The sequence below is a fragment of the Phacochoerus africanus genome, chromosome 6 (assembly GCF_016906955.1).
Source record: "Phacochoerus africanus isolate WHEZ1 chromosome 6, ROS_Pafr_v1, whole genome shotgun sequence".
NCBI classification, from domain to species: domain Eukaryota; kingdom Metazoa; phylum Chordata; class Mammalia; order Artiodactyla; family Suidae; genus Phacochoerus; species Phacochoerus africanus.
The window spans coordinates 102257994-102283196 of record NC_062549.1 but is presented as its reverse complement, the minus strand read 5'-3'; the positions used below and the strand labels follow the sequence as shown (position 1 = coordinate 102283196).

General features: G+C 41.1%; 1 protein-coding gene across 1 annotated transcript in view; it reads right to left on the bottom strand.

Annotated features, from left to right (window-relative positions):
- The window catches only part of WARS2 (tryptophanyl tRNA synthetase 2, mitochondrial), a 94429-nt gene that overhangs the window by 3583 nt on the left and 65643 nt on the right, over positions 1–25203 (bottom strand). Inside the window, 2 exon segments of the mRNA XM_047784882.1 lie at positions 14844–14929; positions 19741–19821. Of these exon segments, the coding sequence (XP_047640838.1) occupies positions 14844–14929; positions 19741–19821 (167 nt within the window).

The window sequence follows — 25203 nt, the reverse complement described above, 5'->3', positions numbered from 1 at the left end:
TAAAATATCAGTGAGGAAGGAGACTGGTGATTTTAAGTAGTTAGTGACTGCCTGAGAGTTGAAATTTAATAATACAATTAATAAAGTGCTGTAGTTTCTTGGTCAAGGAAGTGTAATATTCTGCCAGTGAAAGCAGCAGCCTTAAAGTCAGCTTGAAAGTTTAATTGACAATTGTAAATATGGGTGAAACAATAACAACTTTTCAAAACATCAGAAAAGAAAAACTGTTAGAAAACAGTGGAAAAGACAAAAAAAAAAAAAAAAAAGGAGTTCCCGTCGTGGCGCAGTGGTTAACGAATCCAAGTGGGAACCATGAGGTTGTGGGTTCGGTCCCTGCCCTTGCTCAGTGGGTTAACGATCCGGCGTTGCCGTGAGCTGTGGTGTAGGTTGCAGACGCAGCTCGGATCCTGCGTTGCTGTGGCTCTGGCGTAGGCCGGTGGCTACAGCTCCGATTCGACCCCTAGCCTGGGAACCTCCATATGCCCCAGGAGCGGCCCAAAGAAATAGCAAAAAGACAAAAAAAAAAAAAAAAAGAGAAAACAGTGGTACTTTGTTATAGAAAGAATCTCTTGGCCCCATGGTTAATTATTATCTTATATTATTTTTCTTTGTGAATTATTGTCCACAGGCTACAATAATATGTTGAGAGCATGAGCAAGTGAAGGTAGTTTTGACTAGCATAAAGACCAGCTACTTTATCCCCCATTTCAAACTATACTACAAAGCTATGGCAATCAAAACAGGAGAGTACTGGCACAAAAACAGATAAACAGAATAGAGAGCCCATCAATAAACACATGCATGTATAGTCAATTAACCTATGATAAAAGAGGCAATAAATAGTGTTGGGAAAAATGGACAACTACACGCAGGAGAATCAAGTTGGACCAATATCTTATGCCACAGACATGTGGCATATTAACCCCTGATAAAGACTTAAATGTATGACCTGAAACCATAAAATTCCTAGAAGTTTTCTCCTTGACATTGGTCTTAGGGATATTTGTTTTGGCTATGACTCTACAGGCAAGGACAACAAAACCAAAAATAAACAAATGGGACTGCATCAAACTAAAACACTTTTGCATGAATGAATTTAAAAAATGCTACTGGGTTACCTTGCTGAACAGTAGCAAACTGATAGAACACTGTAAACCAGGTATAATGGAAAAAAAAAACCATTTTTAAAAAATGCTGAAGGTGAGAGGCTGAGGCAGGATGAGACCTGGTAACAGTGTATCCTGGTGACTATTCTTTTTCATGTGATGCATCTTCTCAAAGAATGAAAAAGCCAGGCAGGCAGTAGGCAAAAATCTACTGCAGGCCAGAAATACTAACCTAATTGAGCCACACAAGAAATTGGGCTAGAAGTACAGTGCACTACTCTGCCCTCCTGTGAATTCTGAGCAAGGAATTCAACTAGCATCCAAGTGGATCAAAGGATGGAAGGCCCTGTGTCCATCCTTTGATCCACTTGGATGCTAGTTGAGGGCCTTCCATAGATTTTGTCTATCAGCATATACTATTTGAACACTGTTTTTTTGTTTTGACATGAATTTAAAAACCCAACACATAAATCAATCAATCAAAAAAACAAGTAAAAGACCCCAACACAGGGCCTATGAAAAATATCATGGACCAAAGGAAAGGGAACTTTACCCTCTAGACTCTGAGGAAAGTCAAACATTTGAAAATGAAGTTTTACAAGAAAAAGGTAGTTCCGTTTTATTTTTTAAGGAAAATTGCTTGGTAACCTCAATAGGATGCAAAGAGACATGGCTGTTATAAGACATGAGCATAAGATATCACAAAGGGATAAAAACCTAGACGGTGATAGAAAACAGTAAAATGAAGAGAAGGTGAAATGATGAAGTAAAGAAAACCAAACTATCGTAGAAGAACCAGGAACAGCAGGAGCAGAATGCTAAGGAGAGGTCACACCAGTGGCCTGGATGGGAAACTTGAAGCTCTTCAAGAACTCAGAGCAAGAAGAAAAAGAGAGGTGTGACAATCGAATGACAAGTCAACGACCATCCTCTGATTTAAGGACACACGTCAGGACCAGGGATCCATGGACGGTATGAAGATCATCTGAACAGAAGCAAAAACCTAGAATAGAACAAAACTTTACTGAACTAAGAACAAACAAGTAAGCAAACGAAACTGAGCATGATACTGAAAGAACTCTGCGAGTTTCAGGGGAAAAAAAAACCCTAGAGACCCACACCAAAACACAATCCAGAAGAAATTTTAAATTGTAAAGTTAAAGAAAAACTCCTATGTGCCACAGTCAGGAAACAAGAGAAATCGGGTTGATAATACCACAATGGAACAATATTTATTGGGTTGTGAGAAAAAAGTATTAAAAACCTAGCCAAGGGAGTTCCTGGCGTGGTGCAGCAGAAACGAATCTGACTAGGAACCGTGAGGTTGTGGGTTCGATCCCTGGCCTTGCTCAGTGGGTTGAGGATCTGGTGTTGCCGTGAGCTGTGGTATATAGGTTGCAGACCAGGCTCAGATCCCATGTTGCTGTGGCTGTGGTGTAGGCTGGCAGCTGTAGCTCTGATTCAACCCCTAGCCTGGGAACTTCCATATGCTGCAGGTGTGGCCCTAAAAAGACAAAAGACCAAAAAAAAAAACAAAAAAAACCAAACCCAACAAACAAACAAACAAAACCTAGAGAAGCTGACTTTCACGTGTAAACTATAATAATAATTATGATGATAATAAAATAACTAACAGCTATCGAACACTTCCTACATGCTGTACACTTTGTTAAGCACTTTTCCAGTTTTTTTTTAATACTCTGTTAAGCACTTTTGATGTATTATTGTTGCACTCCCATTTTACAGATGAGGCAAGCTGAATAGAAAGCAATTCTCAGACACGTAAAGGACTGGAAAAATTTTTGTTGTTGTTTTTGGCCACACCCATGGCATGTGGAAGTTCCCAGGTCAGGAATTGACCCAGGCCATAGCAGTGACCTAAGCCACAGTGGTGAAAATACCAGATCCATAACATGCTGTGTCACCGGCGAACTCCAGGACTGGAAAAAATTCTTTTTTTTTTTCTTTTTTTTGGGCTGCACCATCCATAGCATATGGAGGTTCCCAGGCTAGGGGTCAAATCGGAGATGTAGCTGCTGGCCTACACCACAGCCACCACAACTCGGGATCCAGAGTCACGTCTTCGACCTATACCACAGTTCACGGCAACACCAGACCCTTAACCCACTGAGCAAGGCCAGGGATTGAACCCATGTCCTCATGGATACTAGTTGGGTTCGTTAACCACTGAACCACAATGGGAACTCCTGGAAAAAATTCTGAATCATGTCTAGAGACAAAAATTCAGAAATGGAGATGCTGAAGTACTGTACTGGCTAAAGACTAAAAACACAAAGCCTAAGTCATGGTTACAATTTGAAATAGAAAATGCTATAATCTAAGATTAAGCCATTTGTAATAACAACATTTGTTGAATATCCCAGGTTAGTTTATAAATTAAAAGGAAGTGTGAGTATAGACTGAGGATCAAAAAGTGTGATTAATAACCATCTTACCACATGCTTTTTTTTTTTGGCTTGGAATGATTAGTAAAAGACTCAAAAACATAGCTTTGAAAAGAGAGAAACTGGCCTGCAAATGGACAATGGCCAGACAATATGTGACTAAAAAAATCTGACCCCAGGAAGTTCCTGCTGTGGGTTAAGAACCCGACTAGTATCCATGAGGATGCGGGTTCCATCTCCAGCCTCGATCAGTGGGTTAAGGATCTGGCGTTGCTGTGAGCTGTGGTGTAGGTCGCAGACACAGCTCAGATCTGGATCTGGGCGCTGCTGTGGCTGTGGTGTAAGCCAGCAGCTGCAGCTTTGGTTCGATCCCTAGCCTGGGAACTTCCATATGCCAAGGTTGTGGCCCTAAAAAGAAAAAAAAAAGAAAAAAAAAAAATCTGACCCTAACCTCTGGAGCAACCAGCCCAGGAAGCCAAACCACAGTTTCTGTGGGAATGGGTCCCTCAGGGTAAAGACGTGGTCAGTGACTGCCAACATCCCAGTTCTTCGTCCTGGCTTTGTCCAACTCAGGACAAACCAGAGGAAGTCAAATATGCTTCCCAAACCAATCACATAAAACACCCCCTTCTGGTCAGTCAGCCTCCAGCTTCCTTGTGGCAACAACCTCTAAACAGCATCTCCCTGAAACCTTTCTTTTCTCTAAAGCCTCTCCACTCTGCTGCCTGCCTTTGAATCTGCAGAACACGCCTGACATGACGAGTGATGGTGGCCGTCTCCTGCTGTGATAAGCTCTGAATAAATAGCCTGGCTGTACTCATTTAAAGTGGTCCTTGCAGTTCCCGTCGTGGCTCAGTGGTTAACGAATCCGACTAGGAACCATGAGGTTGCGGGTTCGATCCCTGGCCTCGCTCAGTGGGTTAAGGATCCAGAGTTGCCGTGAGCTGTGGTGTAGGTTACAGACGTGGCTCAGATCCCGAGGTGCTGTGGCTCTGGTGTAGGCTGGCGGCTACAGCTCTGATTCGACCCCTAGCCTGGGAACCTCCATATGCCGTGGGAGTGGCCCAGGAAATGGCAGAAAGACAAACAAACAAACAAACAAATACATAAATAAAGTGGTCCTTGCTTAAAGATGGTCACTACTATAATTAAAAACAGAAAGCACACCTTCGAATCACTGGAATGGATCAAAGAAAATACAATCTATACAGCAAAAGTCAGAAAACAAAGAATCATTAAAAACAAAATATTTAATGATTTGGGAAGAAAATTTTTGGAAATACATACAATGCATATTCGTGTAAAGGAGAGGCCACAGTGGTTGCTGGTGGGGGCAGGGCGTTGCGGGGGGAGGGGGGGCGGTGCTCTCTGGCGTCAGGCAGTTCTGGGGTCATATTCCTGCTCTGCCACTTACCAGCAGGGTTTTCCTAGGCAAGTTATTTAACCTAAATCTGTTTTTTTCACTTTCAATGCTGACTAGTAATAGTTCTTATTCATGGGGTTGCTCGAAGAGTGAGTAAAATAATGCATGTAAATCTCGCAGTTTGGTGTCTGGTACACAGTGTGCAAACAAGGAAGTCAGCTTCGAAAACTGGTTTGGAGGAAATGCACCAATATGTTAAAAGGAAAAGAAATAATATCAGTGATTTTAATTTTTTTTCCTCTTGAATACAGAATGCTTAAACTATATTAGAACACTGAAATGAACCCATGAGAGACCACTGACTCTCCCGCTAGTAGACCCTACAAAGACAGATGATGTATCCTGGAAAGTTTATAATTCAAATGTTTAGGGCAGGGAGCTGGATCTATTGAACAGACTGCTCCTCTACCCTACTAGAAAGTTCCCCCTTAATTCCTGCCTACTGGTGCTGCCTTTATTTCATGTCTGAGCTTCCCTAACTGCACTCTACAGAGTTGGCTTCCCCCTCTAATTCTTTTTCACAGTATATTATTTATTTTCTTTATAGTATTAATCCCAGTCTAATTATTTTATTTCATTTACTTGTTCATTTAATTGTATATTGTTCTCTTTCCTGCTAGCAAATAAGCTTTTTGAGGGCTTGTCTTGCTTTTCATTTTTATTTATTTATTTATTCATTTATTTATTTTTTGTCTTTTTTTTTGCTATTTCTTTGGGCCGCTTCTGCGGCATATGGAGGTTCCCAGGCTAGGGGTCGAATTGGAGCTGTAGCCGCTGGCCTACGCCAGAGCCACAGCAACTCAGGATCCGAGCCACGTCTGCAACCTACACCACAGCTCCGGGCAACGCCGGATCCTTAACCCACTGAGCAAGGGCAGGGACAGAACCCGCAACCTCATGGTTCCTAGTCGGATTTGTTAACCACTGCGCCACGACGGGAACTCCCTTGTCTTGCTTTTTAATCTATTGCCAGCACCTCATCGAGCTGCCTGGTAGGTAGCAGGAGCTCAGTAAACATTTATTCAATAAATGAATAATCTAAAGAGGAAGTACTATTATACCAAGAGAAAGATGATAATAAAGTCAGCTCATGATTAGACTGAGTTGAAATCACAGCTCCACCAGCTACTGTGAGTTACCATAGCCAACTTTCTTACCGTGTCTAAGTCCTCATTTCCTCTATAAAATCAGGATCACAATGGTGCTTGCCTCCTACTGTTGTTTCAAAGATTAAATAAGTTAACCAAGTAGAGTACTTGACAGTAAGAGCTTAATAAACACTGGCTGTTAACAGAGTATATATTCGTTAACATCTGAACCCATGAAGGACAAAATGGTAAAAGATACCGCTAGGGACCTTGATGTGATGTGGGGTACACCGTGACTTTTTTTTTCAAATCAGGACCATTTTCCTTTTTGATAGCTGACTCCCAACACAAATATAACTATCAACACAAAATCCCAGAGGGAGTTTTTCCGTCGTGGCTCAACGGTTAACGAGCACGACTGGCATCCATGAGGACTCGGGTTGGATCCCTGGCCTCGCTCAGTGGGTGAAGGATCCGGCGTTGCCCGGAGCTGTGGTGTAGGTTGCAGATGCGGCTTGGATCCTGCGTTTCTGTGGCTCTGGCGTAGGCCGGCAGCTACAGCTCTGATTCGACCCCTAGCCTGGGAACCTCCATATGCCTTGGGTACGGCACTAAAAAGACCAAAAAAAAAAAAAGAAACATAAAATCCCAGAGACAGTCGCCGCAGACCTGGGCAGCAATCCTGATTGGGGTAGAAAACATATTTCAAACTGACAGTTCATAATATTCTGATTAGGTACCAAAAATAGTATGTTATAGGAATTCTGAGGATTCTTTTAAGGAAAACAAGGATGGGATAATGAAGGGAAAGGCAAAATCCAGGGACGATGACAAAAGATCAGAAAGAGGTTTCTCGTCTTCTTAAATTCAATAAATGAGTTTAGGAAACCCCACACAATGAATGTGAGGCCATGTCCAGTGCTCTCTCCTACACAGCCTGGAGCAGAAAGTCACTGGCTCAATGACTGGCAAAAACTAAAATGTTCTTTTTCATGATTCCCCCAGTGTCCACAACCCTGTTTGAGGTGTACACGCACATGCCCTACCTTCCCAAATTTCTCGTCTTTGACTGGACTTTGCATTCCTGTCCTGCAATTAGAGTGAGGCTGACATGCAGAGGTCACTTTGACGCCCCCAAACCAAACTAGCCAACAGGGCAGATTGAAAAGCAATTACAGTAGCCCAAAGGAAATCACAGTGGACTGCAACTAACACAGAAAAAACAATTACCATAATCAATACACTTTAAGCACATCAAAATGAATATTTCCACATGTCAAAATGGTTCCAGATTTACAAAGCAACCAAACTAAACAGAAAACACATTTAGTTTTCATAATGACTCTGCATGCGTCTTTGCCTCATGTCGGATCCCTGCCTCTTTTCTTACAATTCTGTGAGGTTTTGCTTTTTTCAAAAAAGGATTACAAAAATTTTAATTTTTTTCACCTGGACCTATTGCTCCACTTGGCTTTTTCATCTGATTTCAGTTTGTTTGTTTCTAGTCTTTCCTCCCTCTGCTCCTGCTGCTCCTTTTACCGCCTATAATTTATCTTGGCCCTTACTTCTTATCCATTGAGTTTACACTTTACATTAATTCAGCCTGTCTTTGATTCTGCTCACTTATGGGGCTTATTCGCCTCACATTTTCAACCTCTCTCCTCATAGTCTTCCTTTCACTTCAAATAATTTAGTGCTGTTCTTTTAAAATTTATACCCTCCATAATGATATCCATATTATATTATATGTCTTCTCTTTTTCCTCACTTACTTTCTTTTTTTTTTTTTACTTATCCTGACTGTACTTTCTTAGACACAACATAAAACAAAAGGCTTTCATAATTTTGATTGTTATAACTTCTGTCACATAATAATGCGTCTGATCTTCTTCTTTGGTAACTAACCATTTTTCTTTTGTTGAGCTCCTTGCTGCATCTACATTTCCTTGGGATCCATACCACCCCTCTGGCAGAATTAGTGTCCAGATGAATAATCATTGCCTCCATATATCTGCTCATAGAGATTTGTTCTCTCTCTCTTTTTTTTTTTTTTTTTTTCCTACTTTGGCTGTGTTTATGCATTTTCAGTGCCTCTGTCTTGAACCAGTCTGGCTGGGATAAGAGTTTGGTGCTGTTTTTCCTTTTGTAAAGGATTAATTCACCACTGCTGGTTGCTTGTTGGATATACTGTAATGACTCCCAAATTTAGTAATGATTTATTGAGGACCTCAGATGTACCAGTACCGTGAGAGAGATACAAGACTTATTTTCTAGGGAGTTAAAGCTTCCAAGAGGAGAGAGAACACCAGTTGAAACGAGAAATTCTTCTGACTGTCCTCGTACAATATCCTCTATCTCAGTGAATGGCCATACCATCAACCCGGCTGCCTAAGTCAGAAACCTGGGGTTATCTCTGACAGTGCTTTCTCATTTACATCCAATCCATTAGGAAGTCTTATCCATTTTACATCCTAAAATCTCTGAAATGTGTCTATTCTCTTCACTTCATCATGGTCTAAAGAGACTAGTGAAAGTGTCTCTTAATAGACTTCCCCAGAGGCTCTTGTCCCCCTACAACTCATTCTCTGTATTTTCATCCATTCTCTTTTAAAAGCATAAATTGAATCATTTCACTCTGTCCTGAAAAGTGCACAAATAGCTTCCCCCTGCTTTGAGAAGCGTGTGCTGGACTGTCTATTCATATCTCAGCACCATTCTCTGCCTTCCACGCCATTTCTTGATTTGCAGGGGCTAGCAGCCTGTAAGCTACACTTCTCAGACTGCTTTCCAGTAGAGTTCTGGTTTAGTGGAGGCACTTGTCCAAAAGCTCAAAAGTGAAAGAGAAATTATTGCTTTGGCTATTGTGGGTGGTAAGTATGTGGACATCGGCAGAGTACTGAAATGAGGTTTGGCCAGCAGCTTTCAGGATCTCATAAAAATTCAGGACAGACTGGTCTCACAGAGGAAGAATGTAGTTCAAAAACTGGAAGTCTCCAAAGCAATTTTAGGAACAGATTATCTCAACTGTCCTTGATGGCCATGGTCTGATTCTCAGACTTTACAGTGGCCAGGCTCCTCTCTGGAATTACCAGGTCTGAAGTTTCCAACCAATCTCTTTCTCTCTACACTCTTCATTTTTGGTTGGTTTTGATTCTCCTCACTCATAGTTCCTGAAGGCCTGTTTCCCTTTTTTCCTATGTCATTTCAGCTTTTGCTTTCACGATCTTCTTATCTTCTTCCCATATGTCTCTGTTCAGATTCTTGAGAAAGAGAAATGGATTAGCCCAGGTGATCACTCTCATCTTTATTTCAGCAGACTTAGTGTACCTCTCTAAAACTTCATTTCTTTATCTGTAAAATGGGAATAATACCATTTAACTGCTTTCCAGAGCTGTTGTGAGAATTTGAATAGATAATGTGTGTGTAGCAGCCAGTATGGCACCTAGCGAATAATGCTCATTACATGTGAAAGCCTTCTTCCCTTTTCCTCAAGTCTATGCATCATGCCTTTTTCTGGATTAGCGGCATTACAGAAACTTAACAAGTATTTGCTGTATTTAATAAAAAGTATATAGGTATACGTGTGTGTGTACATATATATATATATATATAGAGAGAGAGAGAGAGAGAGAGAGAGAGAGAGAAATATTTAATATATATCCAGCTATTTGAACTTAGACATTCAGAATAATAATGCAGACATAAAATAAAAATTACAAATACTTGTTATTTTTGAGTATTTTTGACTCTCTTCAAATACCTGCTATTTTATAATACTCTCAAGCTTAAGATGATCTCAGGCCTCCATTCCTGGGTTCCTTACAATGTCTGCCAAAACGACTACATAAACCTTTCAAACACTTATCTGGAAGGCTCCTCGTCCATTCCCTTCCTTTACATTTGTTCTCTAGCCCACCATGTACCATTCATTCTAAAGCTAATTTTTTTCTTTTCTTTTTGGGGCTGCACCTGTGGCATCTGGAAGTTTCCAGGCTAGGGGTTGAATCGAAGCTGCAACTGCTGGCCGACACCACAGCCACAGTAACACTAGATCCAAGCCGAATCTGCGAACTACACCACAGCTTGTGGCAATGTCTGACCCTTAACCCACTGAGCAAGGCCAGGAATCGAACCTGTATCCTCACGGATACTGTGTCGGGATCTTAACCTGCTGAGCCACAGTGGGAACTCCCTAATGCTGATTTTGACAAAAGCAAACACGAAACCTGCAATTGTCCTGTACATCAACATTTTATGAAAAGGCCACGTGTAGATTTGCTGGTGAGAGAAAATATAAATGGCTTTTGTATCTATCTATTTTTGTTGACTTATTTATAATGCATATATTCACAGACATTCTGGAGGGACATTTTTCAAAATCCAGAAATATCTGAACTAAAACCAAACAGAAAATACCTCTAAGTGCTAGATTTGAGTCCTGTCTCTGCTGCTTATTATCAAGCAATTAGGAATTTCTAAACTTGGGAGGAAGCATAATAAGACAGATGAGAAATGTATGTGAGCAGAATAAGTGCTGGAGTAAACAAAGCTGATGTTATTGTACTTGTCTGCATGCTTTGCAGCGGTCCAATGACACATGCCCGGGAAATGAGAGGTATGTGTGGTGTGGCAACGGCACCCCTGGGAATAGTCTGAAGGAAGATGGCAGGAGAAAACAGCCCAAAGGAACAGAGTCCATAGAGATGGAGCACGTGTGGCAGGAGGCAAGATGAGACCAGACAGGAGGGAAATGTAGGGCTGTTTCTCTTAAGAGAAGGAGCATGCAGGTACCAGTTCCACATCCATGATCTAATCATGGCATTACAGGTAGACAGTTTTCAGGCTAAGATAGGAGATAATCATCTTGAATATAGATAATTACTTAGTTTTATAGAAAAACTACTTTCTTGTTTTAACAAATAGACAAAATAGCAGAATTCTGATGGGGACAGATGAAAATCTGCCCCATAATCCTCTTTTCAGAAAACAGGAAAAAGAAAGTACATATTCTAACAACTAAATAGATCAGTAAGAGTTAAAGGAGGAGTTCTCGTCGTGGCGCAGTGGTTAACGAATCCGACTAGGAACCATGAGGTTGCGGGTTCGGTCCCTGCCCTTGCTCAGTGGGTTAATGATCCGGCGTTGCCGTGAGCTGTAGTGTAGGTTGCAGACTTGGCTCAATCCCACGTTGCTGTGGCTCTGGCGTAGGCTGAAGGCTACAGCTCTGACTTGACCCCTAGCCTGGGAACCTCCATATGCCGCAGAAGCGGCCCTAGGAATGGCAAAAAGACAAAAAAAAAGAGTTAAAGAAGGAATATTTATATTATTATTTTTTCTACTGGGAGTGGGCTGGGGATAACTAAGGCTGGAAAAGAACTGCTTATCCTTGGAAGACCTAACTAACTGTGAGCCTGCTGATGCTGAGCAGAGCGAAACAGAAAGGAAGCTATCAGAAGGCTCTCAGTGTTTGTTTGCCCCATTGAAATAATTATTGTTTTGTGTAAGAAAGGAAAACATCCTCAACCTCAGGCATGGCTTGAAAAAAAGGCAGACTATATGACAGATTTGTGGATCTTTTAAAATTTTGGTCCACACCTAAGGCATGTGGAAGTTCTGGGGCCAGGGATCAAACCCATGCCATAGCAGCGATCTGAGTCACAGCAGTGACAAACACTGGATCTTTAACCTGCTAAGCCACCAGGATTTTTTTTTTTTTTTTAAATTTTTGATTTGGGGATCTTAAGCAGCTTTTTTTTCTTTCTTTCTTTCTTTCTTTTTTCCTAATGTCAGTCTTTAAAAATGTTGCTTGTATTCCTAAAATGCTTGTATTGAGTACATGTTAGGTGATATCAGTTCATACATAATTTGTTTAGTAACCAACCCCCTGAGCTATGTCCCATTAACCCACTTCATAGATGAAAGCAACTGTAGGACTTTTATCATTCTGCCAAATGTATTTTGGGCAACTGATAAAAATCCATTCATCACCATTTGGTCTATATGATCTTGTTCTGCTCTGGCTGCTCATGTGATGATCTTGCCTCCTAACACGACGATTGGCTCCTTGAGGAAGGTGAGCACTGGCCTCAAGAGGCTGCACTGCCCACTGTCTGGCTGCGTGGCTTTGCGCAGACCGCTTGCTTAACCGCCTCCCTGGGCTGCATTTGTAAAGCGAGGGAGTTGAAGAAGAGGGCCTCTGAAGTTCCCTCCCACTCTGTGCCCCATGGTATCACAATGAGGGCAATCATTCTTCTTCAAGTTTACTCTTTTTCACAGCCCTGAGCCCAGAGCCCAGACTCTCCCATTATAGCTTTTGAACTACCTGCTGTGCTCGTGTGCTTCCAAATTCTGGTGTTGAAAAATCTCAGCTTTTGTATCTATGAAGAAGTAGCCCTTGGTAATGAAATTAGACATAAGATTGTAATCACCAAAGACTTTGTCATCAGTCATAGCTAAGTGACATATTTCATTTTAATCTTTTTTTTTTTTTTTGGCTTTTTGCCTTTTCTAAGGGCTGCTTCTGCGGTATGTGGAGGTTCCTAGGCTAGGGGTCTAATCGGAGTTGTAGCCACCAGCCTACACCAGAGTTACAGCAATGCAGGATCCAGGCCGTGTCTGCAACCTACACCACAGCTCACGGCAACACTGGATCCTTAACCCTCTGAGCAAAGCCAGGGATCGAACCCGCAACCTCATGCTTCCTAGTTGGATTCGTTAACCACTGAGCCACGACGGGAACTCATTTTAATATTTTAATAAAGATTTTTCTCATTTTTACAGGCGACAAAAGCAAGGTTCTTAGAACCTTTCTAAGTGTATATGGTATTTCACTGGGAAATATATTATTAGCCCCTTATTAGATGTTCATTTGCTGCTTCTGCAGAAGAGTATTCTAGATTTCCCAGGATAAGTTAAAAGTTACTTATAAATAGTAAATGCCATCAGGAGTCCAGCATTCAAGTTAATACATTAAACAGACATTTAATCCTAACATAAAAGGTTTTTTTTTGTTTGTTTGCTTTTGTTTTTTTGCCATTTCTAGGGCCGCTCCAGCGGCATATGGAGGTTCCCAGGCTAGGGGACTAATCGGAGCTGTATCCACCGGCCTATACCACAGCCACAGCAATGCGGGATCTGAGCAATGGTGTAGTGTTTGCAACCTACACCAAGCTCATGGCAACCTACACCACAACTCATGGCAACCTACACCACAGCTCATGGCAACCTACACCACAACTCGTGGCAACCTACACCACAGCTCATGGCAACGCCGGATCCTTAACCCACTGAGCAAGGTCAGGGATCCAACCCACAACCTCATGGTTCCTAGTCGGATTTGTTAACCGCTGCACCACGACAGGAACTCCCTAACATAAAAGTTTTAATCAGATTAATCAGAATTGAAGATAGCCTGCATGTACTAATAGACATTCCCTTTCCCCACCCCCCCGCCCCCACAACTCTCAGCATGTGGAAGTTTCCTGGCCAGGGATTGAACCCATACCACAGCAGCACTCAGAGCCACAGCAGTGACAAGGCTGGACCCTTTACCTGCTGGGCCACCAGTGAACTCCGATATTCCTTACATGTAAGCTAAGCAGCTATTCTGGCTGTTTCCATCACAAAGGCTCTGGGGCCATGCTGCAATGTACATATACTTTCATCTCCATGCTATTATCACATTTATATTCAAAGAGTTCAAGTTTTCCCACAGAAGAATCACCTTTACGGGGGTCAAAGCTTTAGGAGAAAGGGGGTAGTAAAAAAGACTCGTATGGCTTCTCCTTTTTCCTCAGAAACTTTCACAGTAGCAAGGCTTGGTTGTGAGTGCATGCTGACTGGGAGGCTTTATCTCTAAAAGGCCAAATGCAGGGCCGAGAGAGGTGACGTGGGGCTAGCAGGGAAGTACTGGGAGAGGAATGGAGTCAGAAGCCCTGCCAGCCCTGAAGAGGGTGCTGGCATCCTCTGCTTGTACAGTTTTGAGACTTGTAAAGTGGCAGCAGTAGCTGACTTATAGATCATGGGTCGAAGAAAAGTGAGGGCACCCTTATTTCAAAAAACTTGCTCTCAACCTGCAGGTTCAATAGAGTAGCCACTAGCCACAGGCAACTATTTAAATTTAAATTAAAGAAAAATTAAATGAAAGCTAACATTGCAAGTTCTATTAAACAGCGTTGCTTGAGAGTCTATATCATATGAGAAATCAACATTTAAAACTCTTGAAGTGTAATTATTACTAGGGAAGGATATATTCCACAGTGGTTAAGAGCAAAGACTCTGTACCTAAACTTACTGGATTCAAATCCTGGATCCGAGCCTTCCTAACACATGGCCTTGGGCAATTTACTGACTACTCAGTGCCTTAGTTTCCGTATTTGTAAACTGGGGATGATAATGGTGCAAATTTTAAATGATGGTTGTGAGGATTAAGTGGGCTAGTATATGTAAAGCATTTATAATTGTTTCCAACACATAGTAAATGCTATTTAAGTGCTGCTTCTTAATATTATTAGTTTCACATTGAAACATACTTGTACAATTTAGTACTACTGCAGGGGAACAGAAGTAAATCGATTCACGTGTCTGATCTTTTCCACACCCACCCTTCCCCATGAACCAAATCTCTCTCTCTCTCTTTTTTTTTTGGCTGCCCCTGCATCATGCAGAAGTTCCCAGATCTGGGACTGAACCCATGCCACAGCAGTGACAACACTGGATCCTTAACCTGCTGGGCCACCAGAGAACTCCCTGAATCTTTTTGAGATAGGTGAAACATGTCAGCACGACTATGTCTAGGACTGGGGGCAAACTGTGCCTCTTACTTGTACAGCAGAATGTCAGCTGCCTGGAGCACTGGGTACGTGAGCAGCCCCATGGTTCCATCCTGCTTCTCCTTATCAGTCTTTGCCTGTAGGGGTGAAAGACAGGAGGGACACAAATCCAACATCAACTTAATTACAGTGTTAAATTAAAACAAACAACCAAATTATAAAATGGTCAGAAGATCTAAACAGACGTTTATCCAAAGAAGACAGACAGATGGCCAAAAAGGCACATGAAAAGATGCTCGGCATCACAAATTATTAGATAAATGCAAATCAAAACTGCAGTGAGATATCACCATATACCAGTCAGAATGGCCACCATCAAAAAGTCTACAAACAATAAATGCTAGAGAAAAGGGGATCTTCCTGTTGGAGGGAATGTAAATTGTGCAACCACTATGGAGAAGAGTATGCAAGTTCTTTAAAAAACTAAATATAGAACTACCATATGACCCAGCAATCCCACTCCTGGGCACATACCTAGAGAAAGCAATGATTCAAAGAGATACATGTACTCCAATGTTCATCACAGCACTATTTACAATAGCCAAGACGTGGAAGCAACCTAAATTCCCACCAACAGAGGACTGGGCAAAGAAGATGTGGTACATATACAATGAAATATTACTCAGCCATAAAAAAGAATGAAATAATGCCATTTGCAGCAACATGGAGGGACCTAGAAATTATCATAGTTAAGGGAAGTCAGAGAAAGACAAATATGAGATCACTAATATGTGAATCTAATAAAAATTATACAAAAGAACTTACAAAAGAAAAACAAAGACAAAGATTTTGAAGCCAAATTTGTGGTTTCCAAAGGGGAAATGTGATTGGGGAGGGATAAATTCAGGGGTTGGGACTGTCACAGACACACCACTATATGTAAAATAGATAAGCAACAAGGACCTACTATATAGCACAGGGAAATTTACTCAATACTATGTAATAACTTATATGGGTAAAGAATCTGAAAAGCAGTGTGTGTGTGTGTATACACACGTGTATATATGCATATATGTATATATATATGTATAACTGATTTACCTGCGGTACACTTGAAACTAATACAACTTTAAGTCAACTATACTTCAATAAAATTTATATAAAAAATGAAAGAAATCTTTAGAGCAAGCAAAGGGTGATCTGAAGCCACCTTGACAATGACTTCCTTTAGTGACTCTGGCCATCTTCTGGCTGGCTTGTCTTCATGCTCCAGGCTTAGGCAGGAATAAAGTGAATCCATCTCCCCACTGCCCCTTGAGAAGATCCTGCACAGCCACTACTTCTTTTTCATTTTATTAAAGGCAGGGCATAAAATAGTCTAGGTTTCAAATCAGATAAATTCCATATTTCACAGGAAGGTCAGAAAAATACCATGAAATTAAATTTCTATAAATTAGCATTAGTTAACATCAAACAAACGTTGTACTGTTTGCGGAAAAAAAAAAAAAAAGAACAAAAACCAGAAAGTCTCACACTGTGCTATTGACAAAATTGTAATGTTCCCTCGAAATCACATTAAAATACCCCCCATCATGGCATTAAAAACAATGAAACTAAGAGAAATTTTCATCTAATAAATCCCAAGTTTTAATCTTTAGGTGGTAAAGCAGTGAGAGTAAAGTGATTCCAACAAATAGCACATGTTGTAGAGACCAAAATACAGGGAAGCTGATGGCAACACTGGAGGTGATATTAGAAACACTTAACAACTTGGGAGCAGCAGGTGCCGACTCTGAACTACTCGTCTGCCCCTGCTGAATAAGAGCCCTAGTGATACAAACTCCCTTGCTGCAGGGGCTTTGGCTTTCTGAGGAGAGCTACTTATTAGCAGGGACTACTGTGTGCAGCTCACTAGTAATTGCTGCAAGGCCTAGGTATTATCATACCTTGTAAAGTGATTAATGGATATTTTGGTGCATAGATAAGTTTTTGTTTAGTTAACATGAATCACTTCCCTGAAATCTAGTGATTTTTTTTCTTTCTTTTTCTTTTTGATCACCACACCTGCAGCATATGGCAGTTTCTGGGCCAAGGACTGAAACCTAGCTGCAGCCGAGACCTATGCCAGATCCTTTAACCCACTGTGAGGGGCTGGGGATCGGGCAGGGGATTGAACCCTCGCCTCCAGTGATTCAAGCCCGTGCAGTTGGATTCTTAACCCACTTGGCCAGTGTGAACTCCTGAAACGTAGTGATTTCTTTTCTTTCTTTTTCCTTTTTAGGGCCATAACTGAGGGAGGCATATGGAGGTTCCCATGATAGGGGTTGAATCAGAGCTGTAGCTGCTGGCCTCCACCACAGCCACAGCAATGCAGGATCCGAGCCGTGTCTGCAACCTACACCACAGCTCACTGCATGGCTGGATCCTTAACCCGCTGAGGGAGGCCAGGGATCCAACCTTTGTTCTCATGGATACTAGTCAGATTCGTTTCCAATGAGCCACGACGGGAACGCCATAGTGATTTCTGAATGAACTAAATAACTGAACCGACAAACGTGCTCAATTCCAAGGACCAAGCTCATGTGCTCACAAATCGGGCTCCCCCACCCCAAAATGCAGACCCACCATTTGAGGCTGTGTCTGAAAAGGACAGCTTCTCTCTTTAACCATCTTAATGTTCCATAATTTAGGTACAAGCTTTTCTGGTTACTTCAAATAGTTTCTGGCACAGCACTTCTAATGCCACAGGTCGTTCACAGGAAATTTGAATATTTGAACATACAATTCCTTCAGTACGTCTACTGATTACAGTGTCCATGATAAAGGCCAGTTTGCAATGATCATTGAGTAATTGTAATAGAAGTTTAATTTGGAAATGAGCAAATTGGAAAAGAACCCAATTTTTAAAAATTGCTACTGCATTAGAGTTATACTCTTTTAATATTAGAATACTGGATCTTAGAAGGGAGGAGATGTAGAGGGTACTAATATTTATGGGGTGTCTATTACGTGCCCCAGATGCCTCCTATCTGTGCATCTCATCAATCCTCCAAATAACCCTGACCTCAGCAGCCCCAGCCCCACCCTTTGACCCCACTGTTTTGTCCCTTGCTGCCCCAATCAAGACAGTTAGGTTCTTAGATTCTCCCATAGAACTGGAAATTCTTCTTCCTAAAACTTTTCACACTTTGATTGTTTGTTTAACTGTCTGTTTCCAGACAGACTACAAGCCTCATGAAAGAGGCTGCGTCCATCCATCTTGGTAACTACTGTACCTTCAGCATTACTGTGATGGGAAACTAGCAGAAGGCATCACCAGTGTTTAATTCTTTTTTTTTTTGTCTTTTTGCCATTTCTTGGGCTGCTCCGCGGCATGTGGAGGTTCCCAGGCTAGGGGTCGAATTGGAGCTGTAGCCACCAGCCTACGCCAGAGCCACAGCAACGCTGGATCCGAGCCGCGTCTGCAACCTACACCACAGCTCACGGCAACACCGGATTGTTAACCCACTGAGCAAGGGCAGGGACCGAACCCGCAACCTCATGGTTCCTAGTCGGATTCGTTAACCACTGCGCCACGACGGGAACTCCCACCAGTGTTTAATTCTAATTAAGCAATTGACTGCAGAAGGCAACAACAGTACCTGCTCTAGGATAAGGCTGGCTTTGAAATTCATATTTTCCCCACAAATAAGAGATTACAGACTATTGGGAAAATTTCTTCAGAATGTGTTATCAGGAGGTCCTTAGACACTACTTTAAACAGAGAGCATTTCCCATTAAATCAGTTCTTATAAAAGGATTTCAGCATGCAACTTAGTTTTACAGCATTATAATAAGATGAGAAAGTCTTGCCCCAACCCAAAATATGGTAGGGAACATTATAAAGTTTTGTTTCACAGAGTTCCCGTTGTGGCGCAGTGGGAATGAATCTGACTAGGAACCGTGAGGTTGTGGGTTCAATCTTTGGCCTTGCTCAGTGGGTTACGGATCTGGAGTTGCGGTCAGCTGTGGTGTAGGTTGCAAATGCAGCTCAGATCCTGCGTTGCTGTGGCTGTGGTGTAGACCGGCAGCTGTAGCTCTGATTTGACCCTAGCCTGGGAATCTCCATGTATGGCAGGTTCGGCCCTAAAAGAAAAAGAAAATTTTGTTTCTAAACTCCTGGCAGGTAATGATTCTGCAGCATCATCAATACCTCTCGTTTAGGCACTGCCACTTTAAAGCTCTGTCTGTTTCTCTCTGCAGCAGAAGCAAAGCCTTCTGAACCAGCTTTTGAGGAAATCAATGGACCTGAAAATATGCTGGAAAGAAGCTGATACTGAAATCAGTGTTAACAGTAGTGGAAGGCTACCTACCCTCAGGTCATCCAATTGCAAAAATACATGGAAGTAAAGTACTACGAATCATCCAATGTATATTTCTCAGTTGAACTTAGAAAAAGAAGGCTTAATTTTTCTGTGGGTTTGAACCGTTGCTGAGACTCAACTTATTTAAATGTTAAATAAATAAAATATGTTGTCTCTTCTCCCCACAATGAAAACATTCTTGCCTTACTGCTGGTTAATTCTGGTGGAGGCCACTTCAGAGTTCAATAATCCAGAAAGGGTGATTGTTAATCAGAATGTGGTATGTTCAAGGTCATTGCCAAGTCTATCTAAAGTCCACTCTGAACCAACCATACACAGATAAAATCAAATAATTAATAAACTGGATATTTTTATCCAGTTTTCAGTTGGAAGGAATCTTGGAAAACCCTTTTTCTTTTTGTTTCATACCCTGAGGCTGCGAGGTTAAAGATGCTGGTTGAGCTAGTTACGAGTGCGTGGTGGAGCAGGCAGGCCAGGACACTCAGGATTTCCAGAGCCTAACACAAAAATAAACAGAGTGGGGGAAAACAGCTTCAATGGGGACTTAACTTCTTTCTGTTTATTATCAGATCACTGGCATTTACCTTCCACTGGTGTAAATGTTGTAATCGGGGCAGTCTGATCATGCAGGTAAGGATCCAACTTAATTGCGTGTGTTCAGACACCTACAGAAATAAAAGAGAACATTAAAAAAGGTAGTCAATATTTTCTTGCATATAAGGCAAACCAAACTGATAATAGGTATTATCTTAAATACACCAAATCAGGGTAATTTAAAAAAAAATTACAGGTGAAGGGGGCTAATTCATAATGTACAGAATTTTAGGTGAAGACAGCTTCCAAACTAACCAATACAATTACTAGTCTAGTGTTTAAATACTCTTCACAACATCCCTAGCAAGCAGCTGACCAGACTCTGCCTCAACGTCTTTAGTGAGAGGGCTTCATTATGTCCTGAGGCATCTATTTTAGCACAGGGAATCTAGTCAATATTTTATAATAACTTTGTATGGTGCATAATCCACAAAAATACTGAATCACTATGTTGCAGACCTGAGACTAATATAATATTGTAAGTCGACTATATGTCAATTAAAAAAAGCCAAAGTAATTAAGAAGACACACACACACACACACACACACACACACGCATGCACACAATCATACTGGTTTAAGAGTTCTCTAAACAAATTCTGAATCTATGAAAGCAGCTGTAATGTCTTACATGGAAATGGCAGAGAAAGGTACTGGACTTAAAGGTTGAGGAGTTCCCGTCGTGGTGCAGCAGAAACTAATCCGACTAGGAACCATGAGGTTGAGGGTTCAATCCCTGGCCTCGCTCAGTGGGTTAAGGATCCAGAGTTGCCGTGAGCTGTGGTATAGGTTGCAGACGTGGTTCAGATCTGATGTTGCTGTGGCTCTGGCGCAGGCCAGCGGCTACAGCTCCGATTTGACCCCAAGCCTGGGAACCTCCATATGCCGGGGGTGACACCCTAAAAAGACAAAAAAAAAAAAAAATTAAAGACTGAATCCTTTAGACCCAGAGTAATTTGAAATTTAGGAATCCCTTTATCATCCAAAAGGGTATTTTTTATAGTTTCTATATCTTCCTTCTTCTTTTTTCCTCTTTTTCTTCTTTTTTTTTTTGTCTTTTGTCTTTTTTGTTGTTGTTGCTATTTCTTGGGCCGCTCCCACAGCATATGGGAACTCCCTCTTTTTCTTCTTTTTTAAAGAAGAGATCTAGCTGACAAGAAATTATAACATCTTTCCAATTTGTTTTTGTTTTAACCAAATTTAATCAAGTAACCAAATCTGGCAACAACTGGGAGGCTTCTTGGGTTTAGGCCAGGTTCTGACGGTGACCTAGAATTTAAGGCCTATGCATCCTGTTTCTGGACCCCGGGGATTCCAAGCCCTCATCCATTGTGGCCTTTTGTGTGTGTGTGTGCCCATCTGATTTCCTTAAAAAGAAGAAACTGTTGCCAGCTCTGAAAAGTGGCCCCAAATGTGTTCTTTGTGGGTTTTGCAAAAGGAACGTAAAGGAATGAAGCTGAATCAGCCCAGGCTTATTTTACTAGCAAGGAATCGCCATCTGGCATAAGATAGTTTCTTATTTTTTCCTTAAGTCATGGAGAGGGAAGAGTTGTTTTTCACATGTTTGACAAGGAATCATTTTTAACACTTTGCAAGTTGCTGGGCTAAATCTGTCATCTTTCTTCCAAGAGGCATTTGGGTTTCATTGAGGGCAGTGTCTTTGACAGCACTGTCCATGCAAATTGCTAACTGCTGCTGTAAACAAACAGCTATCACACAGAAACAGTAACCTTGGATGGAAGCAAGAGGATTAGAGTTGCTTCCAATCACCAAGCAAAACACATTCCTTTTAGAACTAATAAAACAAGAGTTGTTTTTTTTGACATGAAGAAGTAGGAGAGAACTTTTTTTCTTTCGTCTTTACTGAATTGGAGAAAGGAATAAAAACATAGGAAATAACCATGCACATGTGGAAAGAGACATGATGCCTCCTTTCCTTCAACTTGGGTTCAAGTGCTCAGATTTGGTGATATGCAAAACAGCTACCATGTCTCCATGATGTCAAGTATTTTCCATGGAGTAACTTTTTATTCGGATATATGGAATGAAACATTTACGATCCCGCAGAAATCTTTTTGGTGTTTCCAAATAATGCGGCATAAAAGTAATTCAATTATCATTTCACAGAAAAGAGTAAGTAAAAGGTCCAAGGCAATTATTTTCACAATTTATCATTAATAATTGCATAAGAAGGGTAGTATACTTTGGGATTTGGCTCTCTTAATTTATTCATAGTCATGGCAACTGTTTGGAAAGGTTCCCATTTCTATCTGAAGAAAGTGAAAATGGTATTAAATAGAGCACATTCTAACTAAACAACAAACAAAATTACAATTTAATCTGTTTTACCCCCAGAAAAACAAAAGCATAGAACAATAGGTTCTCTGTGGACCATTCACAAACAAGTCCACTGTAACTTAGGATTTCTGACCTTCTGAGTGAATGTGTGTATCCTTTAGTTGGAGCAGTTTTGCCTATCTTGTTCACTGCTGTAAAACAAGAGTCTGGCACACTGTGGGTGCTCCATAAATATTTGAGGAATGCATGAACACAGCAAAGGCTGCATAAAGAATGGTTGAGACTAAAAGGAATCTATTAGACATAGCAACGGGCTTGTTGGTAATCTAGGTGAAAACAGTTTCAGGGGAGTGATTAGGATGAAAGCTGAATTATTGAGGGATGGATTGAAGTGTGAGTTGGAGGAAGAATATGAAGACACGTGCAAGAAGTATAGCAGAGTGGATAAGAGCTCTCTCTCTCTGGAGTTAGACTGCCGGATCTGAATGCTAGTTTTGCCACTTATTAGCTGGGTAACCCTGTGTAAGTGACTTAACCCCTCTGTGCCTCAGTTCCATCATTTACAAAATGAGATTAACAATAGTATCTACTGGACAGTGTTTTTAGTATGGTACCTAGCACACAGTAAGCACTCAATAAGTGGTAGCTATTATGATATAAATAACTTTTAGAAAGGCTTTTTAAGCTTTTTTATTGAGATAATTATAATAGATTTGCACATAGTTGTAAGAAATAATACTGAGAGATGTAGTATACCCTCCACCCAGTTTCCCCCAATGGTGACATCATCACAACAATAATGCAGTGCAGTATCATCATCAGGAAACTGAATTTGATACAATCCATCTACCCTGTTTAAAGTTCACCAGTTCTACATGTACTCATTGTGTGAGTATATTTAGTTAAAAGCAATTTTTCTTTTTTTAAATGGCTGAACTGGCAGCATGTGGAAGTTCCCGAGCCAGGGACTGAATCTGAGACGCAGCTGTGATCTACACTGCGACTGCTGCAATGCCAGATCTTTTAACCCCACTGCACCTGCCTGAGGACTGTGACCTGAGTCACTGCAGTCAGATCTTTTTTTTTTTTTTTTTTCTTTTCAAGGCTGCAGCTGCAGCACATGGAAATTCCTAGGCTGGGGGTCGAATTGGAGCCATAGCTGCCGGCCCACGCCACAGCCAAGCAACGCAAGATCCCACCTGTGTCTGCGACCCACACCACAGCTCCTGGCAATGCTGGATTCTTAACTCACTGAGTGAGGCCAGGAATTGAACCCCCTCCCTCATGGATCCTAGTCAGGTTTGTTACTGCTGAGCCACAACTGGAACTCTTGCAGTCAGATTCTTAACACATAGTATCGCAGTGGGAATTCAATGCAATTTTACCACACATGTAAAGACATTCCTTTTTAAGAAGGACAGAAATGAAGACAACTAGTAGGAGTTAGAGAATACAAATTTTGTTTTGTTTTTTAAGGTGGGACAGACCTATTTTCGGTGAAACATCTTCCACTGAAACAACAGGAGGAGAAAAAACATAGATGAGGATCTAGCTTGTGGGACAGAAGTAGAGAGCAGAAAGTAAGAGAACTCCAACTCTAGTGGGCGCTGTTATCTCTGAAAAACAGAACACGGAGAGACTAGAAACAAAAGGGGTAAGAAATATTCTCAATGGAATTGCTGAGTTTGATAGGAAGGAACAAAAGATACCTTGGGATAGAGCTATATAAGGTTTGATGTTTTGTGGGTGTTTTGCTAAAATGAAAGAGGACAATCATTTGTAAAATACACTCATGGGGAAACGGGTATTCAGGGTAGACTAAAATGTTCTGCCAGAATAGGTCTTTTAAAACTTGTGGAAAATGGAGTTCTCATTGTGGCTCAGCGGTAATGAACCCAACTAGTATCCATGAGGATGTGGGTTTGATCTCTGGCCTTGCTCAGTGGCCTAAGGATCTGGCATTCCCGTGAGCTGTGGTGTAGGTGGCACACACACCTCTGATCCCACGTTGCTGTGGCTGTGGAATAGGCCGGCAGCTGCAGCTTCCATTCAACCCCTAGCCTGGGAACTTCCATATGACACAGGTGCAGCCCTAAAAAGCAAAAAATAAATAAATAAAAATTAAAAAAAAAAACTCGTGGGAAAAAATTAAATCAGTTGTTTGCATGCATCTTTACTATCCTTGGTCAGTAAGGATTTTATATAGAATCTAAAAAATTCTAAACATAAAGCAAAAACCTTGATAAATTAAGCTATATTAAAATTAAAAACTTCTCTTTATCAAACACCACCATTAGAAGAGGAAAAAGGCAGAGTTCCTGTTGCTGTGCAGTGGAAACAAATCCGACTAGTATCCATGAGGATGCAGGTTTGATCCCTGGCCTTGCTCAATAATTTGGGAATCCCACATTGCTGTGGTGTGGCGTAGGCCAGCAGCCGCAGCTCCAATTTGATTCCTAGCCTGGGGACTTGCATATGTCATGGTGTGGCCATAAAACGCCAAAAAAAAAAAAAAAGGGGGTGGGGTGGGGGAGGCAAGTCAGAGTGGAAGGAGATATTTTCAAACCTATACAGAATATACTGGTATACAGATTATATAAAGGACACCGACAAATTGATGAGAAAAGCGGGTAACCTTATGAAAACTGGCCAAATGCATTAAACGCAAATTAAAATAATAATGTGATACCACTACACACACTCACTAAAATTATTAAAATAAAAAAACCAAAATACTACCAAGTATGACAAGGATATTGAGTAAACAGAACTCTTATACAGTAATGTGGGAATGCAAATTGGCCTACAGACTTTGAAAACTGACTGTATCCATAAATACTCAACATTCATATAAACATATAACCCAGGTATTCCATTTCTAGGTGTATACCTAACAGAGATGTTTACATATGTTCACAAAAATATATGTGCAAGAATATACCATAACAGCTCCATATTGCAAGAAATCCAAATGTCCACCTACGTAGAATGTAAAATTATGGTATGTTCATTCAACAGAATACTACAGCAGTGAGGGAAATTGAATTACATTCAACAACATTGAATAAAAGAAGCCAGACGTAAAAGGATATGATAAATAATTCTAATTGTATTAGGTTTACACACAGGTTATCTCGGGGAAGGGCTAGGTAGTG